General features: G+C 37.1%; 1 protein-coding gene across 1 annotated transcript in view; it reads left to right on the top strand.

The window, feature by feature from the left end:
* Positions 1–25,649, top strand: part of SLC15A5 (solute carrier family 15 member 5) — a 93,613-nt gene that overhangs the window by 24,846 nt on the left and 43,118 nt on the right. The window contains 2 exon segments of the mRNA XM_068562113.1: positions 650–870; positions 12,860–13,046. Coding sequence (XP_068418214.1) covers positions 650–870; positions 12,860–13,046 — 408 coding nt within the window.

Raw genomic sequence — 25,649 nt, 5'->3', positions numbered from 1 at the left:
ATGCTAAAGCAACAGCCATATAAACCCAGAGGAAACTACTGGAAAAGTCAAAAGCCAACTAATCTAATCTGAACTTTTAGTGACACTATCAACATACATAAAGTGATTTGAAGAGTTCAAAGTTTAACCTTATGTCTGAAATTCAAGGATAAAGTCAAAGCAGAGAAAATATTTCCTTTCATCTACATGTCAAAATAAGAAACCGCCTTCTACCTAACAAGGAAAGTGAGGATTATTTATATGGCAATTTATATTAAAAAATAGTACCAGTTCTTTGCGTTAAGGCTGTAAATGAAACTTCAGGTTGTCTTATTCATTAATGTGTTCAAGTTAGAGGCTTCTGAGAGATTCTGAAATCTTTTACTTTGGTGCTTTATTTTGTCACCTTTCTTCCCTTTTTAATATGCTTCCACTGATCTTAGCTTTTTCATTTTTTACATCATCTGTCAGGCACCACCTTGGGCTGGTCACCAGGATGCCAGAACCCTTGTCAGAAGCTTACTCCTTTGAATTCAACCCCTTGGGTGCTAAAATCTTCTCAATCACTTTACTGCTTTTCATCCTTACAATTGTCATCCTTCTGATTGACATTTTGGAAACTTGAAGAACAGTTCCTTCACTAATATGTAATATTTCCAATTGCTTGCAGGTTGCTCCCTCCTGACAACCTTTGGGATGTTTGTTAATGCACTAAAAACATGCTGTCTGCAGCACTGCCACCTTGGCGGAGGTGTGACAAGCTGGTTAGACCATGCCAAGGAAAAAAATGGCAGCCGCTATAGTGAGCTCCATGTGGAAGACACAAAATTTTTCTTCACCCTTCTCCCTCTCTTCATTTTTCAGCTCCTCTACAGAATGTGCATTATGCAGGTGAGGAAAGGTAATTAATACTACCCCTACCAACAACCAAATGATTGCATGTTAACATAACAAGTAAACGTTTCTTTTCACCCCAACAAGCGCTTCCCATATACTTCATTAGGCTGTTATCATATAAATACATTACAGGCTCTAATTTTAAGAGCTAAGTGGGGTCAGACAGAGGCATACCTGAGGAGGACCTGGGTGTAATGTTTCCCCTATAGAACTATGAATGTCTGTCAGTAGGTGCAGACAATACTTCAGAGAATTTGTCATAAGGCCTAAGAGTAATGCACAAAAATATGAGATCTATGGATAATTACCCAACTACTTCCTTCCAAAGGTTTTGCCTTCCTCCTTGACCAAGCCTTTAAAAACCGGTACTAACAAGTAGCTAAACTGGCTGATTTGAGTACCACCCCCCACTGTACTCTTAAGTATAAATACTAATCAGCAAATGATTCTTTCCCTACCAATTCTTAGTTCCCTTGCTGAATCAGTCCCTATGCTATGAGGAAATCAGGGGGAAAACACTAAGTCCAAAGTACTCTTTATAAATATATGTGATTTTAATACAATTTTAATGTAGTAATGGTCAAAGATTCACTTACTTATGAAGAAATATAAATGATTATAAGAAATTGAAGAAATTTGGGACTCTTCATTACTAACCTCTACCTTGGAATTAGATGGCTAATGAGTGAGTTATATTCTTAAATCATAGAATAATAGAGCTGGGAAAAAGCTTCGAGATTAACTTATTCAATTACTTCATTTGTTGAAGAGGAAACTGAGGCTCAGAAAAATTAAGTGATTTTGAAGGGGATAAGGAGGTCATACAGTGAATAGTAGTGAAGGAAAAGCAGAATCTACCTTCTTATTCTTAGTACAATGCTTGCTTCTCTAAACCAGGGGTCAGCAAATTATTACCTGCAGGCCAAATCAGCCCACTGCCTTTTTCATATGTCCTGCAAGGTAAGAAGGTTTTTACATTTTTCTATGGTTTAAAAAAATCAAAAGAAGAAAAATGTTTTGTAGCAAAAGACAATTATATGAAATTCAAAATTCAGTATCCGTACCCACAGACATAGAAAACAAATTTATGACTACCAAAGGGGAAGAGGGGGTGGGGAGGATAAATTAGGAGTTTGGGATTAACATATACACACTACTATATATAAAATAGGTAACCAACAAGGACCTACTGTATAGCACAAGGAACTATACTCAATATTTTGTAATAGCTTTAAGGGAAAAGAATCTGAAAAAGAATATATATATATATATATACGAATATATGAATCACTTTGCAGCACATCTGAAACTAACACAACAATGTAAATCAACTATACTTCAATTAAAAAAAAGAAAGTAGCCCGTGCACAACAACAAAGACCCAGTGCAGCCAAAAATAAATAAAACTAAATTCAAGAAAAAAAGGAAAAAAGTACAATTGTTAGAAAAGGATAAGTATAGAACTTCTGTTTGGTTAGAAGGATACTGTCCTTCTAACCAAACAGAACAAAAACTTCTTCTTTAAAAGAAAAAAAATTCAGTATCCATAAATAAAGTTTTATTGGAACACAACCACTCCTGTTTGTTTGTCATAGTATGTCTGCTTATGCATGAAAACAGCAGAGCTGAGTAGTTGCAACAGAATCCACACGTGGAAATATTGTCTATCTGGCCTTTTACACAAAAGTTTGCTGACCCTTGTTGTAAACAATGCATGAAAGCTAGGCTCATTTAGCAGATTCAACCTCTCTCTTGACTCCACAATAGTAAATGGAACAAAAACACAAAATTACTACCTGTATACATGTCATTAATAGCATGAAAACACACTCCCTCTTGCGAGCGCACCAGAATCACAACTAACTGCTGAATAATCATCAACAGGAAGACACTGGGACTCACCAAAAAAGATACCCCACATCCAAAGACAAAGGAGAAGTCTCAGTGAGATGGTAGGAGGGGCGCAATCACAATAAAATAAAATCCCATAACCGCTGGGTGGGTGACTCACAAACTGGAGAACACTTATACCACAGAAGTCCACCCACTGGAGTGAAGGTTCTGAGCCCCACGTCAGGCTTCCCAACCTGGGGGTCTGGCAACAGGAGGAAGAATTCCCAGAGAATCAGACTTTGAAGGCTAGTGGGATTTGATTGCAGAACTTCCACAGGACTAGGGGAAACAGAGGTTCCACTCTTGGAGGGCACACACAAAATAGTGTGTGCATCAGGACCCAGGGGGAAGGAGCAGTGACCCCATAGGAGACTGAACCAGACCGACCTGCTAGTGTTGGAGGGTCTCCTGAAGAGGCGGGGGGTGGCTGTGACTCACTGAGGGGACAGGGACACTGGCAGCAGAAGTTCTGGGAAGTACTCCTTGGTGTGAGCCCTCCCGGAATCCACCATTAGCCCCACCAAAGAAACTGTAGGCCCGAGTGCTGGGTTGCCTCAGGCCAAACAACCAACAGGGAGGGAACTCAGCCTCACCCATCAGCAGAGAAGTGGATTAAAGTTTTTCTGAGCTCTGCCCACCAGAGCAACACCCAGCTCTACCCACCACCAGTCCCTCCAATCAGGAAGCTTGCACAAGCCTCTTAGATAGCCTCATCCACCAGAGGGCAGACAGCAGAAGCAAGAAAAACTACAATCCTGCAACCTGTGGAACAAAAACCACATTCACAGAAAGATAGACAAAATGAAAAGGCAGAGGACTATGTACAAGATGAAGGAACATGATAAAACCCCAGAAAAACAACTAAATGAAGTGGAGGCAGGCAAACGTTCAGAAAAAGAATTCAGAATAGGGGCTTCCCTGGTGGCACAGTGGTTGAGAGTCTGCCTGCCGATGCAGGGGACACGGGTTTGAGCCCTGGTCTGGGAGGATCCCACATGCCGTGAAGCAGCTGGGCCCATGAGCCACAGCTGCTGAGCCTGCGCGTCTGGAGCCTGTGCTCCGCAACAGGAGAGGCCGCGATGGTGAGAGGCCCACGCACCGCGATGAAGGGTGGCCCCCGCTTGCCGCAACTGGAGGGAGCCCTCACACAGAAGCGAAGACCCAACACAGCCAAAAATAAATAAATAAATAAATAAAATTAAAAAAAAAAAAAAAAGCAAAAAAGAATTCAGAATAATTATAGTGAAGATGATCCAGGACTTCGGAAAAAGAATGGAGGCAAAGATGGAGAAGATGCAAGAAATGTTTAACAAAGACCTAGAAGAATTAAAGAACAAACATCTAGAAGAATTAAAGAACAAACAAACAGAAATGAACAATACAATAACTGAATTGAAAAATACACTAGAAGGAATCAATAGCAGAATAACTGAGGCAGAAGAACGGATAAGTAACTTGGAAGACAGAATGGTAGAATTCACTGCTGCAGAACAGAATAAAGAAAAAAGAATGAAAAGAAATGAAGACAGCCTAAGAGACCTCTGGGACAACATTAAACGCACCAACGTTCGCATTATAGGGGTCCCAAAAGGAGAAGGGCGAGAGAAAAAACCCAAGAAAATATTTGAAGAGATTATAGTCAAAAATTTCCCTAACATGGGAAAGGAAATACCCACCCAATTCCAGGAAGTGCAGAGAGTCCCAGGCAGGATAAACCCAAGGAGAAACACACCGAAACACATAGTAATCAAATTGACAAAAATTAAAGACAAAGAAAAATTATTAAAAGAAACAAGGGAAAAATGACAAATACAAGAGAACTCCCATAAGGTTAAGAGCTGATTCCTCAGCAGAAACTCTACAAGCCAGAAGGGAGTCGCACGATATATTTAAAGTGATGAAAGGGAAGAACGGACAACCAAGATTACTCTACCCCGCAAGGATCTCATTCAGATTCCACTGAGAAATCAAAAGCTTTACAGACAAGCAAAAGCTAAGAAAATTCAGCACCACCAAACCAGCTCTACAACAAATGCTAAAGGAATGTCTCTAAATGGGAAACACAAGAGAAGAAAAGGACCTACAAAAACAAACCTAAAACAATTAAGAAAATGGTAATAAGAACATACATATCAATAATTACCTTAAATGTGAATGGATTAAGTGCTCCAACCAAAAGACACAGGTTCGCTGAACGGATACAAAAACAAGACCCATATGTATTCTGTCTACAAGAGATGCACTTTAGACCTAGGGACACATACAGACTGAAAGTGAGGGGGTGGAAAAAAATATTCCATGCAAATGGAAATCAAAAGAAAGCTGGAGTAGCTATACTCATATCAGATAAAATAGACTTTAAAATAAAGAATGTTACAAGAGGCAAGCAAGGACACTCCATAATGATCGAGGGATCAATCCAAGAAGAAGATATACCAATTATAAATATATATGCACCCAACGTAGGAGCACCTCAATACATAAGGCAAATGCTAACAGCTCTAAAAGAGGAAATTGACAGTAACACAATAATAGTGGGGGACTTTAACACCTCACTTACACCAATGGACAGATCATCCAAACAGAAAATTAATAAGGAAACACAAGCGTTAAATGACACAATAGACCAGATAGATTTAATTGATATTTATAGGACATTCCATCCAAAAACAGCAGATTACACTTTCTTCTCAAGTGCCCACAGAACATTCTCCAGGATAGATCACATCTTGGGTCACAAATCAAGCCTCGGTAAATTTAAGAAAACTGAAATCATATTAAGCATCTTTTCTGACCACAGCGCTATGAGATTAGAAATCAATTACAGGGGAAAAAACGTAAAAAATACAAAAACAAGAAGGCTAAACGATGTGTTACTAAATAACCAAGAGATCACTGAAGAAATCAAAGAAGAAATCAGAAAATACCTAGAGACAAATGACAACAAAAACATGATGATCCAAAACCTATGGGATTCAGCAAAAGCAGTTCTAAGAGGGAAGTTTACAGCAATACAATCCTACCTCGAGAAACAACAAAAATCTCAAATAAACAATCTAACCTTACACTTAAAGGGACTAGAGAAACAAAAACAAAGAAAACCCAAAGTCCATAGAAGGTAAGAAATCATAAAGATCAGAGCAGAAATAAATGAAATAGAAACGAAGAAAACAATAGCAAAGATCAATAAAACTAAAAGTTTGTTCTTTGAGAAGGTAAACAAAATTGACAAACCTTTAGCCAGACTCATCAAGAAGAAGAGGGGGAGGACTCAAATCAATAAAATTAGAAATGAAAAAGAAGTTACAATGGACACCACAGAAATATAAAGCATCATGAGAGACTACTACAAGCAGCTCTGTGCTAATAAAATGGACAACCTGGAAGAAATGGACACAGTCTTAGAAAGGTATAACCTTCCAAGACTGAACCAAGAAGAAACAGAAAATATAACAGACCAATCACAAGTAATGAAGTTGAAACTGTGATTAAAAATCTTCCAACAAACAAAAGTCCAGGACCTGATGGCTTCACAGGTGAATTCTATCAAACATTTAGAGAAGAGCTAACACCCATCCTTCTCAAACTCTTCTAAAAAATTGCAGAGGAAGGAACACTCCCAAACTCATTCTATGAGGCCACCACCACCCTGATAACAAAATCAGACAAAGATACTACAAAAAAAGAAAATTACAGACCTATATCACTGATGAATACAGATGCAAAAACCCTCAACAAAATACTAGCCAACAGAATCCAACAACACATCAAAAGGATCACACACCATGATCAAGTGTGATTTATCCCAGGGATGCAAGGATTCTTCAATATATGCAAATCAATCAATGTGATACACCATATTAACAAACTGAAGAATAAAAACCATATGATCATCTCAATAGATGTAGAAAAAGGTTTTGACAAAATTCTACACCCATTTATGATAAAGACTCTCCAGACAGTGGGCATAGAGGGAACCTACCTCAACATAATAAACATATATGACAAACCATAAAAGACAAACCCACAGCAAACATCATTCTCAATGGTGAAAAACTGAAAGCATTCCCTCTAAGATCAGGAACAAGACAAGGATGTCCACTCTTGCCACTATTATTCAACACAGTTTTGGAAGTCCTAGCCACGGCAATCAGAGAAGAAAAGGAAATAAAAGGAACACAAATTGGAAAAGAAGAAGTAAAACTGTCACTGTTTGCAGATGACATGATACTATACGTAGATAAGCCTAAAGATGCCAGCAGAAAATTACTAGAGGTAATCAATGAATTTGGTAAAGTAGCAGGATACAAAATTAATGCACAGAAATCTCTTGCATTCCTATACACTAACAATGAAAGATCAGAAAGAGAAATTAAGGAAACAATCCCATTCACCATTGCAACAAAAAGAATAAAATACCTAGGAATAAACATACCTAAGGATGTAAAATACCTGTACTCAGAAAAACTGTAAGACACTGATGAAAGAAATCAAAGATGACACAAACAGATGGAGAGATATACCATGTTCTTGGATTGGAAGACTCAATATTGTGAAAATGACTATACTACCCAAAGCAATCTACAGATTCAGTGCTATCCCTAGTAAATTACCAGTGACATTTTTTACAGAACTAGAACAAACAATCTTAAAATTTGTATGGAGACACAAAAGACCCCAAATAGCCAAAGCAATCTTGAGGGAAAAAAATGGAGCTGGAGGAATCAGACTCCCTGACTTCAGACTATACTATAAAGCTACAGTAATCAAGACAATATGGTACTGGCACAAAAACCGAAATATAAATCAATGGAACAGGATAGAAAGCCCAGAGATAAACCCACGCACCTATGGTCAACTAGTCTATGACAAAGGAGGCAAGGATATACAGTGGAGAAAAGACAGCCTCTTCAATAAGTGGTGCTGGGAAAACTGGACAGATACATGTAAAAGAATGAAATTAGAACACTCCCTAACACCATACACAAAAATAAACTCAAAATAGATTAAAGACCTAAATGTAAGACTGGACACTATAAAATTCTTAGAGGAAAACATAGGAAGAACACTCTTCGACATAAATCACAGCAAGATCTTTTTTGTCCCACCTCCTAGAGTAATGGAAATAAAAACAGAAATAAACAAATGGGCCTAATGAAACTTAAAGGTTTTTGCACAGCAAAGGCAACTGTATACAAGATGAAAAGACAACCCTCAGTATAGGAGAAAATATTTGCAAAGGAATGAATGGACAAAGGATTAATCTCCAAATATATAAACAGCTCATGCAGCTCAATATTAAAACAAACAACCCAATCAAAAAATGGGCAGAAGACCTAAATAGACATTTCTCCAAAGAAGACATACAAATGGCCAAGAGGCACATGAAAAGCTGCTCAACATCACTAATTATTAGAGAAATGCAAATCAAAACTACAATGAGGTAAAACCTCACACCAGTTAGAATGAGCATCATCAGAAAATCTACAAACAACAAATGCTGGAGAGAGTGTGGAGAAAAGGGAACCCTCCTACACTGCTGGTGGGAATGTAAATTGATACAGCCACTATGGAGAACAGTATGGAAGTTCCTTAAAAAACTAAAAATAGAATTACCATATGACCCAGCAATCCCACTACTAGGCATATACCCAGAGAAAACCATAATTCAAAAAGACACATGCACCCCAATGTTCCTTGCAGCACTATTTACAATAGCCAGGTCATGGAAGCAACCTAAATGTCCATCAACAGACAAATGGATAAAGAAGAAGTGGTACATATATACAATGGAATATTACTCGGCCATAAAAAGGAACAAAATTGGGTCATTTGTAGAGACGTGGATGGATCTAGAGACTGTCATACAGAGTGAAGTAAGTCAGAAAGAGAAAAACAAATATTGTATATTAACGCATATATGTGGAACCTAGAAAAATGGTACAGATGAACCTGTTTGCAAGGTAGAAATAGAGACACAGATGTAGAGAACAAACGTATGGACACCAAGGGGGGAAGCGGTGGGGTGGTGGTGGTGGTGGTGTGATGAATTGGGAGATTGGGATTGATATGTAGACACTGATGTGTATAAAATTGATGACTAATAAGAACCTGCTGTATAAAAAAAATAAAAATCTAGAGGGGCTACATCAAAGATTCTGAAAGAAGCTGGGGATGTGCTCCTACGACTTCTTCCAAGTAAGCAGTCTGCCTCACGTGCTGGAGACTGGTTTGTCACCCATGCTAGAAACCAACATCCATCCTCTACTACTAAGGGGGTTTTCAGATTCTTAAAGAAAAAGGCCGCAGAAAATATTACATTATATTCACACAGAAAATATAAGTAAAGCCAAGCCGAATGAATCAGCTTTTTCTAAAACCTCAACTCCAAAAACTCTTTCTTCACAGGAGTTAATATTTCACTTCATGTTGCCAAACAAAACAAACTTTCAGCAATGGTATCAGAGAGACTTGGTGTTGGGAAATACTTTCACTGAGGCTGAAGTCTGATCCGGTAGCCTCTATTCTCATGTTAACGTCCACCTTCCATTCCAAGAAACTCATTTAAACATATTTATCACTACAGGGTAGAAACAGTTTGTAAATCCAGGTTAGCTGTTTCTAACATATGCCAGGAGTATTCAAACACAGCGATTTCAGATGATAGAGTAACTGCTTGGAAGTTATTTGGATTATTTTAACATAACTGAACTAAGAGAATCCACATTAAACTTTGGGTGCTTGTTCCTGCAATAAGTAAATGTAACAACTGCTATTTATTAGCTGCTACATAATGCTGGAGTTGTGATGGGCTTCCCTAACTTTTAATCATAAGAGCCCTCAACCAGCTAAGGTCTTTTGCTAACTGTTGATGGTTAAACTTCAAGCTTTGGTAGTGGGTGTATTCTTTTAACCTCAGAAGGGGAGGAGAAAGATGGTAGTTTTGTAAGCTTGGATAGACACTCTAAGCCACAGCTTTGACACACAAGTAAAAGCATGATGCCTATTTAGTTCTAGGGTAGTGTAGGTGAGCAGATAAGGTGTGCATATCTACAGGTGAACTTTTAAAACATATCACCATTTGCATCCCACACACTTTAATCACTGTCTCCCATATTGTTCTAGAACTGTACTATTCAATATGGTAGCCACTTGTTGCTCTTGAGCATTTGGAATGTGCCTTGTCCAAAATGAAACATACTATATGTGTAAAATACCAGGTTTTGAAGACTCAATATGAAAAAAAACCCATGTAAATATCTCATTAATAATTTTTATATTGATCATGCTAAAATATTTTTACTTTATTGGGTTAAATAAATGTATTAAAATTTTTTAAAATATCATGAAAACATCTTAGAATGGAGAAATTAATCATGAGTACAAAATTACTAATGGTTCCGTGGGACGCCTCGAACCTTCTGTGCAAATAGCACAAATTACTGATTCTTACCTTCATAATGTAGTGACACCTGATTTTTTTTTTACTAAGTTCGAGTCTTCTCTGCAAACTGTTACATATTTTTAAATTTAACATAAATTAGAATAAATTTTGATAAGCTAATTTTTAAGCATATCACCAAACCTAGATGCCTAGTTTATTGCAAAGAACAAATACTAATACTTATTTACCACCTATATGTGTCATAGAGCCTCTAAAAGGTGACTTCACAGTGTCTAATTTAACCCCCAAAGCAAGCCTAGAGGGCAGATTTTATTATTCTAAATTTGAGTCTCAGAGACATTAAGTGACTTGCAATTTGTTCTTGGTTACCCTACTAGCATATGGCAGAGTGACTATTCCTACCCCAGGCTGGTATCAATGCACACACTTTGCTGTTACCCACTATGCCTCTCCTGCTGCAGCTGGGTTAAAAATCCCTGGTACAGACTGTACAGGTTCCAAAATCATATACAGTAATGTTATACCAGAAGCTTCAAAGAAAATGGTTAGAATGTACTTCTCAAGGGAGGCAGAGGAAACTTCCATTGGGATAGGCTGGAATAAGATTTTTGCCTCCAGATGAAATAATCACCAGTATAAAGGCAATCAAAATACCAAGAATAAAACATCATCGAATTCCATATTTTAAATTCAGTAGCCATTATTGACCTTCAGTTCCAAGACATACATTTAAAATACATTGATATTAAGGCCAATGATGTTGTCATTTGACATTACTGGCCATTCAAAGGTGAAAATGAATCTTTATTGACAGCAGTTATTCCTGAATTCTCAGAGGCTTGTATGAAATAAAAGTATTTAAAATTTTAAAAGGAGATGATTTCAGAACTTGAGGCAGAAGCAGAAATGATTTCAAGCTTTCAAGACATCAGGGCCTTTTTTTAGATTATGCAATATATTAATATTGCTTCACTAAAGATTAATAGTACATTTGCCACATTATTAAGTTAACAGGTTTCTGTGTCTGTGATTCATGCCGATAATAACTTTATTCCTGTTAACAATAATTCTCGCTTGAAATCAGTAACAGAAACTTCCAAGTTGTGCTGAGATCCTTTCAGTCTTAGAGTAGTTCTGCTGCCAGCACTATTTTAAAAACCATCCTTCATTTTCCTCTGACTGGGGATACATGCTTAATATTTTGATTGAACTAGGGCAGAACTAGCAAATACTCCCTTCCCTCTTGCCATCTGTACCCAGCCAAAACAATCCTGTTTACAATCCCAAGGGTCAAATTAAAGATTGGAAGATAAATTATCACCAGGACATATTTTATAGAGATAGAAAGAATCTCAGTGAAAATGTGGTCCATTCCTGGGTTTAGGCAGTTAACATAGCAATAGGCTCATTTTACAACTGGCGGGCTGGTTAGCAGCTGTACTGACTTATGACTCTGCTTCTCCTTATACCTTCTCGAATTGCACAATTGATAATAGAGAAGGAGTTAGTGAAGGTTTCAAACAAGAAGTTGTCATCTGGATGTTTGAGCCGGGTTGCTCTCCCAGGATGGAGGTAAGGCAGGAATCCTAACGTAGTTCACGCACTGTAAGAAAAAACGGAGAATCCATTCCTCAAGGAAAAGACTTGGGTTGACTTTCTTGCCAAGCCACTCAGTAGCTTTGTGTGCCCCTGGGAATTAAAGAAATACTCTGTGCTACTAATGATAATGACAAAGATGTGATTATTGCAACACAGCTCAGGAACTAGAAAAGTGAGGAGATGCCCCTTTTCCTGTGACATTGTGCTTTAGTTCTGATGTTGTGACCTAATGAGAGGTTAGGAATACTTGAAGAGACTCCAAGTTAATGTTAGAGTTTTAGTTAGTATTAGGGTTTTTTTAAAAATGAAGAAATTCTAACACTACCTTGAGGGTTTCCAGTGAGGTAGAGGTGTTGCTGGTGTTTTGTTTTTGTTTTTTTTTTTTCATTTCTGCTACTTTATTGTGCAACTTTTTTCATGGAGTTCCCTTTTTGGTCCTCTAGTGCCACACAATTAGTTTAAAAGGAGAGTATAGACACAAGTATGTTTTCTCTCCCTTTTCTCGTTTTACTTGGCTTATGTTAAAAACAAGGCCAATCCAGGGAGCCTATAAAGACAGCCTACAACAAGTAATGTGTTTCCTCACTGGGTCCCCTCTTCTTAGGGAAAAATCATTCTTACCTATTTTGCCATCAAACTCGATGCTATTTAAAGGATCTAGTCTAGCCCCAAACTATTTTTTAATCCAGGTGAAAATGAAAGTCTTAATACTTTCTACTGGCTTTTGCTTTATTGTCGGGAAAAACAAAAAGCTTATTTGCTTATATGCAAAATTTGTTACTTGCTTTCTTATGTGTCATCCCAAGCACAAAATTAGGGTCACTTTTACTTTTCCAAGGAAAATTAAGAAGATAGACTAGATGACAAAATATTCGTCCATAAAGAATCAGTAGAATTGTCAATAGACTAAACACAGTTCCTACTCTCCTTTGTCAGTTCATAATCATGACCTTGAAGACTCGGGGAACATCCAGCTCATCTGTCACAGAGTACTGGCAAGGGACAAGGCATCTGCCACAGGACACTTCCTCCAAAGTTACTTTAACCACTGTCTTACTGAATGGCTCTTTCCCCCTTCAAATACAGATTCCTTCAGGATATTATCTGCAGACCATGAATTCCAACCTGAACTTGGGTGGATTTCTTCTGCCAGTTGCAGTAATGAATGTCGTCAGCATCCTACCACTACTAATTCTAGCTCCTTTCATGGAGTATTTCAGCACCTGCCTATTTCCCTCTAAGAGAGATGGCCCATTTCTGTTGGCATGCATTAGTAAGTACAACTTACCATTTCAAGTGAATGGTTTACAACTTTTAAAATAAAAAAACACTGTACTAAGATCTAAGCTAGCTATATGCTCTGGAGTAGTCTGATTTTGACAAATTGGGAAGAAGGTGAATTTGAGAGTGATTATGTCCAGCTTCTCAAATCTCTACATAGACATCAGTGTCCCATTTTCTTCTCATCCTTTTATGCTTCCTCAGAAGACACACATAAAGACTTGGTGCAACTTCCAGTGCCACCAAATGGCCTCTTCTTCTTCAAGTAAAGCAGTCTCTACTCCTAAGTCGATGCTGAGAATGTTCTTAAAAATTAACACAGGTAATGGACCTAAAAAATAATGCTGGGCTATACTTGGGAGGCTTTAACTTCTGAACCAGCAGAAAAATTTATTAAAAGTTAGTTGTATTCACAGCTTTAATATAGTACTTCTTCCAATAGTAAAGTGTATAACAATAATTTTCAAACATTTTTTCCAGCTTTATTGAGATATAATTGACACACTGTATAAGTTTAAGGTGCACAGTGTCATGAATTGATGCAAGTCTATATTGCAAAATATTTATCACAATAAGGTTAGTTAACACATCCTTTACCTCACATAATTACAGCTTTGTTGTTGTTATGGTCTACTCCTATTTTTTTAAATTAATTTATTTTATTTTATTTATTTTTGGCTGCTTTGGGTCTTCATTGCTGCTTGTGGGCTTTCTCTAGTTGCAGCGAGCGGGGGCTACTCTTCGTTGCAGTGCGCGGGCTTCTCATTGCGGTGGCTTCTCTCGTTGTGGAGCACGGGCTCTAGGAGCGCGGGCTTCAATAGTTGTGGCACGTGGGATCTAGAGCGCAGGCTCAGTAGTTGTGGCACATGGGCTTAGTTGCTCCGTGGCACGCGGGATCTTCCTGGACCAGGGATCAAACCTGTGTCCCCTGCATTGGCAGGCGGATTCTTTGGTCTACTCCATTTTTTAAAGTGAAAAAAAATGTAGGACTTCTTACTCAGAACACAATCAATAGACTTTAAAATAAAATTTCTGCCAGTGAAATGGGAGAGGAGGAGCATTCAGGTCACACTCTCTTCTGCCTTGCTGTGGTCCCTCAGGTGCTGCCATGGAACAAGAGGACAAACGATGGTACAGGAAAACCAGGCTCAATCTAACGACCAGAGATGGGGGGTCTCAGCCCCTGCTCAGCTACTGAGCTGCTCCTGGGTGAACTGGAAAAGCCACTTAACCTTTTTTGTCTTCTAGTTCACTTATTTTTTTTATTGAGGGGAATGCCCGAGATAAATTTTGGGTTCCTTTGTTCTGTAAGACTTTTGAAATAATTCAGGGTGACATCAGTACCTGGAGCCCAGTTGGGACACAGAGTGAAAGCTCTATAAATGTTAACTAATATTGAGTCATCATTTGCAAGGGGCAGGTCTCATTGTTTGGTGAGTATAAACACAAAACAAAGGGAGTTTGAAACGCTTAAGAAATAGCACGCAATGGCAACCTTATGTCTTATCGTCTACTTGAGAAATAATTTCATTGAAATAGCCAAGGTCAAGCAACTGAAAGATTCTTTTCTCTTGGTTAACCAGTTGTTATTCTTAATTCCTCCTTTGTAGAGATCTGTGAAGACCAAGCAGTCTTCTAGTAACCCATTATTATATATTTTGCTGTTTCTCTGTTTATAAGTTACATTTTAGGGTATGTGCTTCCTATTTACCAAAGCCATCAACAAGATCACTCCAGATCACATCACAAAGTAGATTTGTTTTTGGAAAGAACTCAAAGTGACTAAACTATCCCGAGTTTATTTTGTTATCTTCAACTGTAGAGGTCTTTAGTGCATATTCTGTTTTGATTTATTCCATAAGCCAGTAACCCTGACATTCTTTATTGTCATAGGTTTAGGCAAACTATAAATCTTAATAGGTTTTGACAGTTCTTAAATCTTAAAAAGTGCTTTTTTTGTCTGCCAGTGAAATCCAAAACAGTATTAGTGAATGCCCGGCAGTATTTGAGGATACAAAAGAAAAGTAAGACATCGTACCTACCCACAGCAAGTGTACTATTAATATATTGAATGCAGAAAAAAATGGGGGTAAATTTACATTGCAAAATCCCAGAAACTTTGGCAGTCCTGTCCAGAATCATGAAAATTCAGTCTAAGCTTCCAAATTATGCTTTAGTACTAAAAAAAAATTTTTAATTGCGCTACTTTAGAGAAATATGGTATACAACATGGCTGAAAGAACGACTTTAAAAATCCTTCCTGGGAATTCCCTGGCAGTTCAGTGGTTAGGACTCCACATTTTCACTGCTGACCAAGTGAGGGCTCGGGTTCAATCGCTGGTTGGAGAACTAAGATCCCGAAAGCCATGCTGTGCAGCCAAAAAAAAATCCTGAGAATAAGAAATCTTAAATTCACTTGAAATATGAGCAACTTTCTCTTGGACAATTCTCCACTCTTGCATATTGGAAATCATATCTATTCTTAAAGAAGTGTGTGTGCTTTTCTGGATAGAGGAAAGTTAGACAGAGTTATCTAACATATTGTTTGATGTTAATGAACTAAATATTCCCTGTGAAGACTGGTAACAGACTTATTGGGCAGGAAAAAGAAAAAAACTAGATTCATCTAAAAAAACTGAGCTATATTCTTCTGCATACAGAATACTGAATTCGGTTGTTTCTAAGCCAGACTCCATACATTTGTTCATTTACATATTTGTTCACTTATTTGCATAATATTTTGCTATGGTAATATAAAGAGGTATGCATCTTTTTAACTAAATGTTTGCTTAAGTTTTCCATATTCTGCTTGTGATTATGGAAGATTAATAAGTTTTATCAGGACATATAAACATAAACCTAGGGTACTTCTTGATAGTAATTTACATAACTGAATTAACCTAACATTAAAATTTACTTTCACTTTGAACCCAAGTGCCTTGAAAATGTGAGTGAAGTATATAAATATATAAATGATGAACATACAAATATTTATGAATTCCTAATTGGAACCTAGGCACCTTCATATACATACCCTACTTAACCATGATAATTCATCATTTACTAGGTCAAGGGTCTCAAAGATAATGTCTTATTTGAATTCAGACCTTCTAATTCTAAGCCCATTGCATCATCATCATAATCATCATGATCATTATTCCACTTACCAGCCATACATAGTTCTTAGATTATAGAAGTTATCAGTGTTAATTTGGAAACCTGACTGCTATTTCCAATTAAGGCTATGAAGTGAATGAAAAATTCTTTTGTCATCACAATGAGTAGTTGCTCCTGGAGTCTCCCACTCCCTTTCACATTCAGTCGTTCCCCATCATGTTTAAGGAGGCAGATGGTATAGACAATGACGATGCCTAGTGTTTGACATGGATAATCACAGCCCAGGCCAAGAGTGAGGGATAGAGAAATCTCATTCAGTTGGTCAAACTAGAAATTTAATAAAGGGAAAAAAATGAGCTCACTTTCCTTCATCTAGCTCATAAACAATGCAACGAAAGAGGAGTTTCTTATTCAAGATAGGACATTCTTGAGTTTATCAGCTAAAGAAATCAACAAGTGTACCAAAGTACCAACAATAAAAAATCTCCAAACCTTCCAGAACTGTGAAAGGCAAAGGTTTGATACGCTCAGAGTGTTTCATCAAGACTGTATTTTCCTAATGTTACATGTGACAGATTTGTCTGTTTAAAAGTCAACCTTAATATACTACAAATCTAGAATTAGTGATATTGTGATTTATCCTCTGTCATCGTTGGATATCCTTTGTTTTAGGCTTTTTCAGTTCAAAAATGTTTACACCATGAGTATTTCCTTTCCTTGCCATTAATTAAAGCCCTGGAGTATGTGGCATTTAGTAGCTAGTGCTGACACACACAAGCATTAATCTGACTAAAATTAGCCTAATTAAGATTGTTATTAAGCCTTATACAAAGCAGAAGTGTACAACACAGTAGGTAGCAATTATCTTGGCTTTTAAGTAGCACTGATATTGAAATGCAGATGAAGTATATTCAAATATCTGCCAGACCTTCCTCTTTAAAATAAAACTTGAAAATTCAAATTCTAACTTAAACTCTTTTATGATATAGGTACAGCCAAGGTGTTGGTTCCTTTTTGTATAACCATTAACTTCTACTAGTTCTAATAATTGGCAGTGATATAAAATTTCTTTTTGGTTGGAATCAAAATGCTTGATAAATTAAAAACCAAGTCAGAGATCCAATCACCTTCATTGAAAGTAGGATTATTTCATCAAAACTACTTTTTCTCTATTATAGTTTTTAGAACTGTGACATTTTTCCAAGAAACATCACAGTGTATACCCATCGCAAAATACCTGGCAAGAGGAAGTGTATAAACACTAAAAGAAGTAACATGCAAATATCTAGCCTGAATAACTCGTTCATTCGGTTGTTCACTTGTTTAATAAAAGCACGTTAATGTTCTCAGGTTCTTACTTTTAAAGTTGACATGAACACTGGAATTAAATTTGAGGTGAAGTAGACCATCTAGTAAGCCATCTGAAGCAATAATTTATGCTTACAGACACATTTGTATAACTGATCTCCATGTAAACGAGTTACCTGTTCCAGATTCAGAAGTTAAAACACAAACTGAAGCTGAATCTCCGGAAATGAGTTCCCAGTGGTCTAAAGAGAAACGAAAGACAGAATATGGATAGCTCAATTCAAATACAGGAACATACCACTAGTAGGAGAAACAATAAAGCAAAAAACATATGCCATTCTAATAGTGGGTGAGAAAGATCTTCCACAAAGGCAGCAGATATGTATGATGATAAAATCACAGCTGTCTCTATAAGTGTTTTATGGAGACCAGTATATTCTTACATTAGCTAATTTCATATTCTCAGAATTTTCCAAAATCATGGATCCAAGGGCAATTTCTCAAGGACTCAATAGAATTCCATACTTACTGTTGCGTTACATATCAGAGACTCATACATCAAACTGCACATAAAAAACCCATAGTTTTCTCAGTGAGGTAAATTTAGCCAATAATGGAAGAATCTTAACATATCTATATTGTAGTATTAGATTCTGCTTCAACAGGAAATGGCAAGTACAACCGAAATGTTTGAATAAATTCTGACTTTTAAAAATTTCATTGTGGTCTAGTTTGGAAAATTATTACATGGTGGGATAATAGAATAAACTATAAGAGCTTTAAGACTTTTATAGACCTGTCTACAATCACACAGCCAATATTAAAACATACATTATTTATCTGCATATAATATCTCCTTTGGAACCATGTGCTTTATCTTGTAAATACAGATCTGCTAGAGGTGTAAAATGTGTACATTCTGATAAACTGCACTCTGCTTTGGACGAGTTATGATCTAATAGAAGTTAGGAATAAAAATGGAGCAGATTAAATTTAGGTTGGAATCCAACTTTGTTATGAATTTTTAAAAAGCCATTTTTCACTTGCACCAGACTGCAGTAGCAAATAAAAAGCAAATGTAGTTACCTAGATGCTTCAGGTAAAATACACTTTGCCCTAAAATATCTAGGTAAATGAGTTAAATATTTGTGCTTTGCTTGAAATTGTCTGGAGAATTATCTTTCATTGGATTTTCCTAGACCAGGTCTCATAGTGCTCTATGCTAGAGAAGTTTAATGTGTGTAGAAATCTTCTTGGATCTTGTTGAATGCAGATCTGATTCAGTCCTTCTAGGATGAAGCTTGAGATTCTGTATGTCTAGCAAGCTTCCAGGTGATCCCGAAGCTGTTGATCAGGGACTATACTTTGGGTTTCAAGGACAGAGCAAGAGGCCAAGAGACTTCTCTCTCACATTCCATGCCTATGTACAGGAAACAGAGGCCCAGGTAAAAATGCCACAATTCTGCATCAAGTCAGAGCTAAAATTCATCAGTAGGCAATAAAAACTGATGATTAAACCAAGGTTTGGCCAACCACTACACTCATGGGCCAAATCTGGCCCACGATTTGCTTTTGCACTGTTTGCAAACTAAGAATTGTTTTCACAGATGAACATTTGCAATTGATTTGATAAGAAATGATAACTTTGGGGCTTTCCTGGTGGCGCAGTGGTTGAGAGTCTGCCTGCCAATGCAGGGGACACGGGTTCGAGCCCTGGTCTGGAAAGATCCCACATGCCACGGAGCAACTGGGCCCGTGAGCCACAATTACTGAGCCTGCGCATCTGGAGTCTGTGCTCCGCCAACAGGAGAGGCCGCGATGATGAGAGGTCTGCGCACCGTGATGAAGAGTGGCCCCCACTTGCCGCAACTGGAGAAAGCCCTCGCACAGAGGCGAAGACCCAACACAGCCATAAATAAAAATAAATAAATAAATAAATAAAATTTAAAAAAAAAAAGAAATAACTTTGAATACCAATGAAGTGAAATTACATCCCTCCCAAAAAGAATTATTATTTTGAATTTCATCAATAAAAAATTTTGTAGAAATTTATTCTATCTCTTGTAACATAAGTACCTACATATCTTCAAAATATTGCCTTTTGTCCCACAAAAACTAAAATATTTACTACTGGCCTTTTACAAAATGTGCTTATCTCTTGTCTAAACTAATGTCTCTAATGCTATAAACATTCCTGGATAAAATATCAATATAAGCCATTTTACATAGGACAGGTGACAACCAAAAAAAAAAGGGGGGGTGGACATGATATTTTTTATCTAGATTTACACTAAATTAGTTAGAATGAGAGGTATCATAGAAGATACTCATAGAATTCAAATTCTGAAACAAGAAAGCCAAGAAATTTTGAAAACTTATTTCTATCTACCTTAACACCTTCTTTAAAGTTCATGGGACTAGCCTACAATTTAACTGCACAATTTGAACAATTTAATTTGTATGTAATATCTGAACATATCTGTGATCAGTTTGCTAGTGCTATCAGAACAAGATACCATAAACTAGGTGGCTTTCACAACAGAAATTTATTTCTTACAGTTCTGGAGGCTAGAAGTCCAAGATTAAGGTGTTGGCAGGTTTAATTTCTCCTGAGGCCTCTCTCCTTGCCTTGCAGGTGGCCTGCCTTCTTGCTGTGTTGTCACCCTTCCTTTCGTCTGTGTATGCACAGACTTGGTATCTTTTCCTCTGCTTACAAAGATACCAGTTATATTGGCTTAGGGCCCCACCCTTATGACCTCATTTAACCTTAATTACCTCTTTAAAGGCTCTGTCTCCAAATAATCACTTTGGGGGTTAGGGCTTCAACATATGAATTTTGAAGGAACACAATTCAGTCGATTTTGTGTGTGTGTGTGTGTGTGTGTGTGTGTATGAAATTGGGTTGCATATTATGCTAGATTGGCAGCATTTTTTCCTTTTTCAGTGGTACATAAGAATGTTTCCTCATATAGTTAAATTAATCTGAGATTCAGGGAAGTGTGGTAGGTCAGAAAACAAATAGTACTGAAAGTTTTTTAACAATAAGTAACAGTGTCTGACCCCTGCTTTCTCTACATCCAGTCATAATTTCCAGAGGTAAATAATTTTTAAATTTTAGGTGTTATTTGTCTAAGTTAATATTGCTAAAGAATATGATTATAAAATATTTTTAAACAATAATCATATATATATCATTGCAAAACCAAAGAAAGAATTTTTTTCTGCACTTAATAAGTAGGTGATTTTCCCCAATTTTTTTTCTTTTGACCTCACCACACAGCTTGTGAGATCTTAGTTCCCTGACCAGGGATTGAACCTGGGCCCTTGGCAGTGAGAGCATGAAGTCCTAACCATTGGACTGCCAGGAAATTCCCACCAGTTATTTAATTAAAAAGTTTCCTTAAATTTGCAAACTGCTCTACCAGTTACCACTAGCTTTTTCCCAGTACTAACACATATAGGGTAATGTACTAATGGCCCCTTTTCTTCCGGAAATCTTGCGGACTTCCACGTCTTTGTTCTCTATCTCGACTCTAGATCTGCTGCGCGGTGCTTGCCTCTGTTAGGTCTCTTGCTTACCTCTCTTCCACTTTCTTGGTTTACACCCTCTTTTATTACCCTTTATCTCTAAGCAGCTTTCTAAGAAAGGGTATGTGGAGGTAAAATTTCCAAGTACTTATGTGACTACAAAGTCTTCTTTACCCTCATACTTGATTAATTGGTTGCACATAGAATTCTAAGTTGAAATCACTTTTCTTCAGAATTTTAAAACCATCGCTCTATCGTCATCAGGGACTTGAATGACTATTGAGAAGCCCAGTGCCCTTCTGATGTTCATTCCTATGTTTATGACCTCTTTTCCTAACTGGACCACTCTTCTCCCTACCTATGATATTCCAAAATGTCATATTATTGTGCCCTGGTGAAGGTCTTTTCAACCACTGTACTCTTCACCAGGTGGACTCTTTCATTCAGAGAAATGTTCTGTTATTTTTAAAAAATAATTTCCTCTCCTTCATTTTCTCTGTATTTCTTTTGTCAATTCCTATTGATCAGCTGTTGAACCCTCCTAAAATAATCCAAGAAGTCTCTTTAAAAAACAACAACAATAAACCTTTATTGAGGTATGATTGACCTACAAATAGTTTATAATTTTTTGTGTGTGATAAGAACACAACATAGGGCTTCCCTGGTGGTGCAGGGGCTAAGAATCTGCCTGCCAGTGCAGGGGACGTGGGTTCAAGCCTTGGTCCAGGAAGATCCCACATGCCGCGGAGCAACTAAGCCCGTGCACCACAACTACTGAGCCTGTGCTCTAGAGCCCGCAAACCACAACTACTGAACCTGTGTGCTGCAACTACTGAAGCCTGCATGCCTAGAGCCCGGGCTCTGCAACAAGAGAAGCCACCGCAGTGAGAAGCCCACGCACTGCAACGAAAGAGTAGCCCCCGCTCACCGCAACTAGAGAAAGTCCGTGTGCAAGCAACAAAGACCCAACGCAGCCAAAAATAAAATAAATAAATTTATATAAAAAAAAGAACACAGCATAAGATCTACCCTCTTAGCAAATATTTAAAATATATAATAGAATATTATTAACTATAGGTACTGTGCTGTACGGTAGATCTCTAGGACTTATTCATCTAGTATAACAGAAACTTTGTGTACTTTGATGAATATCTCCTCATTTCTCCCTCCTCCTGCCCCTGCCAACTACCATTCTACTCTCTGTTTCAATGAGCTTGATTATTTTATATTCCATATAAAAGTGATATCATGTAGTATTTGTCCTTCCATGTCTGGCTTACTCCACTTAGCAAAATGTTCTCCAAGTTCATCCATGTTGTCACAAATCGCTTGATTTCCTTCTGTTTTAAGTCTGAATAATACTCCATTGTGTGTATACGCCACATTTTTCTTTATTTATTTATCCATTGATGGACATTATGTTGTTTGCATGTCTTGGCTATTGTAACTAATGCTGCAATGAACATGTAAATGGAGATATTTCTTCAAAATTCTGATTTCAGTTCCTTTAGATACATACCCAGATTGCTGGATCATATAATAGTTCTATTTTTAATTTTTTGAGGGAACTTCCATACTGTTTTCCATAATGGCTCACCATTTTACATTCCCACCAGGAGTGTATAAGAGTTCTTCACTCCACATCCTTACCACCCTTATTATCTCTTGTCTTTTTGATAATAGCCATTCTGACAGGAGTGAGGTGATATCTCATTGTGGTTTTGATTAGCATTTCTGTGATTATTAGTGAGTTTTTTAAAATTTTTATTTATTTTTGGCTCCGTTGGGTCTTTGTTGCTGCACGTGGGCTTTCTCTAGTTGTGGCAAGTGGGGGCTACTCTTCGTTGCAGTGTGTGGGCTTCTCATTGCAGTGGCTTCTCTTGTTGTTGAGCACGGGCTTTAGGTGTGAGGGCTTCAGCAATTGCAGCACGTGGGCTCAGTAGTTGCAGCATGTGGGCCCTAGAGCATGCAGGCTTCAGTAGTTGCATGTGTGCTCTAGAGCGCAGGCTCAGTAGTTGTGGTGCATGGGCTTAGTTGCTCTGCGGCATGTGGGATCTTCCCGGACCCTTCTTGTCTGGTGGATTCTTAACCACTGCACCACTAGGGAAGTCCATGATTAGTGATGTTGAACACCTTTTCACATACCTGTTGACCATCTGTATGTCTTCTTTGGAGAAGTGTCTATTCAGTTCCTTTGCTCATTTTTAATCAGATTATTTTGTTTGTTTGTTTTGGCTACTGAGTTGTAGGAGTTCTCTTTATCAGATATATGGCCTGCAAACATTTGCACCTATTCTGTGGGTTTCCTTTACATTTTATTGATTATTTCCTTTGTGTGCAGAAGCTTTTTAGTTTGATGTCACACTTGTCTATTTTTGCTTTTGTTGCTTCTGCTTTTGGTGTCATATCCAAGAAAGCATTGCCAAGACCAAAGCTTTTACCCTATGTTTTCTTCTAGGAGTTTTGCAGTTGCAGGTCTTAACAATTGAATCTTTGATCCATTTTTGGTTAATTTTTGTGAGTGGTATAAGATAGTGATCTAATTTCATTCTTGTGCATGAGGATAGCCAATTTACCCAACATTACTTTTTGAAGATATTATCCTTCCCCATTGTATTTTTGGCACCTTTGTCAAAGATCAGTTGATAATAAATGTGTGAGTTTATTTCTGGGCTCTCTATTCTGTTTCATTGGTCTTTATGTCTGCCTTTATGCAGTATCATACTGTTTTAATTACTGTACCTTTGTAATATATTTTGAAATTAGGAAGTATGATGCCTTCAGCTCTGTTCTTCTTGCTCAAAATTGTTTTGGCTCTCAGGGTCTTCCATGACTCTATGTGAATTTTACAATTATTTTTTTCTGTCTGTAAAAAGTGCCATTGGAGGTTTAATAGAGATTGCATTGAATCTATACACCACTTTAAATAATATGGACATTTTAACAATATTAGTTCTTCCAATCCATGAGTATGTCATGTCTTTCTATATATTTATATATGCTTTAATTTCTTCAATCAGTGTTTTAGAACTTTCAGTGTACAAGTCTTTCACCATCTTGGTCCACTTCATTCCTAAGTATTTATTCTTTTTGTTGCTATTGTAAATGGGATTATATTCTTAATTTCTTTTTCAGATAGTGTAGCGTTAGTGAATAGAAACACAGTGATTTTTGTATGTTAGTTTTGAATCCTGAAACCTTTCTGAATTTGTTTATTAGTTCTAATAAATTTTTTGGGTGAATTCTTTAGGATTTTCTACATATATGGTCATGTCATCTGCATGATTTTACTTCTTTCCTTCCAGTTTGGATGTCTTTTATTTCTTCTTCTTGAATAATTGTTCTGGATAGGGCTTCCAGGAATATGTTGAATATAAGTGGCCAGAGTGGGTATCCTTGCTTCGTTCCAAATCTTAGAAAAAAAGCTTTCAGTTTTTCACCATTGAGTATTATGTTAGCAGTGGGCTTTTCTTATATGGTCTTTATTATATTGAGGTAAAATCCTTCCATACCTATTTTGTTGATAGTTTTTATCGTAAAAGGCGTGGAATTTTGTCAAATGCCTTTTCTGCATCTTTCGAGATGATCATGTGATTTTAATTTTTCTGTTAATGTGGTATATCACATTTATTTATTTATGGATGTTGAACTATCCTTGCATCCCAGGGATAAATTCTATTTAATCACAGTGTATGATCCTTTTAATGTGCTATTGAATTTGGTTTGTTAACGTTTTGTTGAGGAGTTTTTCATCCATATTCATCAGGGATATTGGCCTGCAGTTTTTCTTGTAGTGTCTTCATCTGGCTTTGGTACTGTGGTGATACTGGACTCATAAAATGCGTTTGGGGGTAACCCTTCCTCTTCTATTTTTTATAAGAGTTTAAGAAGTATTTAAATGTTCGGTAGTGTTTACCAGTGAAATCATCTGGTCCTGGGCTTCTCTTTGTTGGGAGGTTTCTTATTACCTTACTCCTTACTAATATTGGTCTATTCAGGCCTTCTATTTCTTCTTTATTTTTAATCTATAGTTTTCTAATTTATTTATAATAAAGTATTGCATTTTATTAAAAAACAAGTTTTGCTTTTAAAAATGATGACAATTTAAATGTGATGAAGAAGATAAATATACACTCTCCAACAGTACTGACAGGATATCAAAATGGTATAATCCTTTCTAGAGCAATTTAGCAATATGCATCAAAAGAATTAATAAGCCTGGATGTCTATTTAGAAGTAGGGGCAAAGAACGCTTTTTTTTTTTTTTGAATTTTATTTTATTTTTTTTATACAGCAGGTTCTTATTAGTCATCTATTTTATACGTTAGTGTGTATATGTCAATCCCAATCTCCCAATTCATCGCACCACCACCGCTTTCCCCCCTTGGTGTCCATATGTTTGTTCTCTACACCTGTGTCTCTATTTCTGCCTTGCAAACTGGTTCATCTGTAAGGCCTTTTATTTTCTTCTTGAGTCAGTCTTGGTAAGTTGTTATTATCTAGAAATGTATTCATTGCCTCTAGGTTGTCCACTTTGTTGGAGTGTAATTGTTCATAATAGTGCCTTATGATCATTTATATTTCTGTGATATCAGTTGTAACATCTCCTCTTTCATATCTGATTTGATTTAATTGAGTCTTT

This window comes from Eschrichtius robustus, chromosome 13 (genome assembly GCF_028021215.1).
Source record: "Eschrichtius robustus isolate mEscRob2 chromosome 13, mEscRob2.pri, whole genome shotgun sequence".
Lineage (NCBI taxonomy): Eukaryota > Metazoa > Chordata > Mammalia > Artiodactyla > Eschrichtiidae > Eschrichtius > Eschrichtius robustus.
Note: the sequence above shows the minus strand (reverse complement) of the source record. Positions and strands in the feature narration are given on the sequence as shown.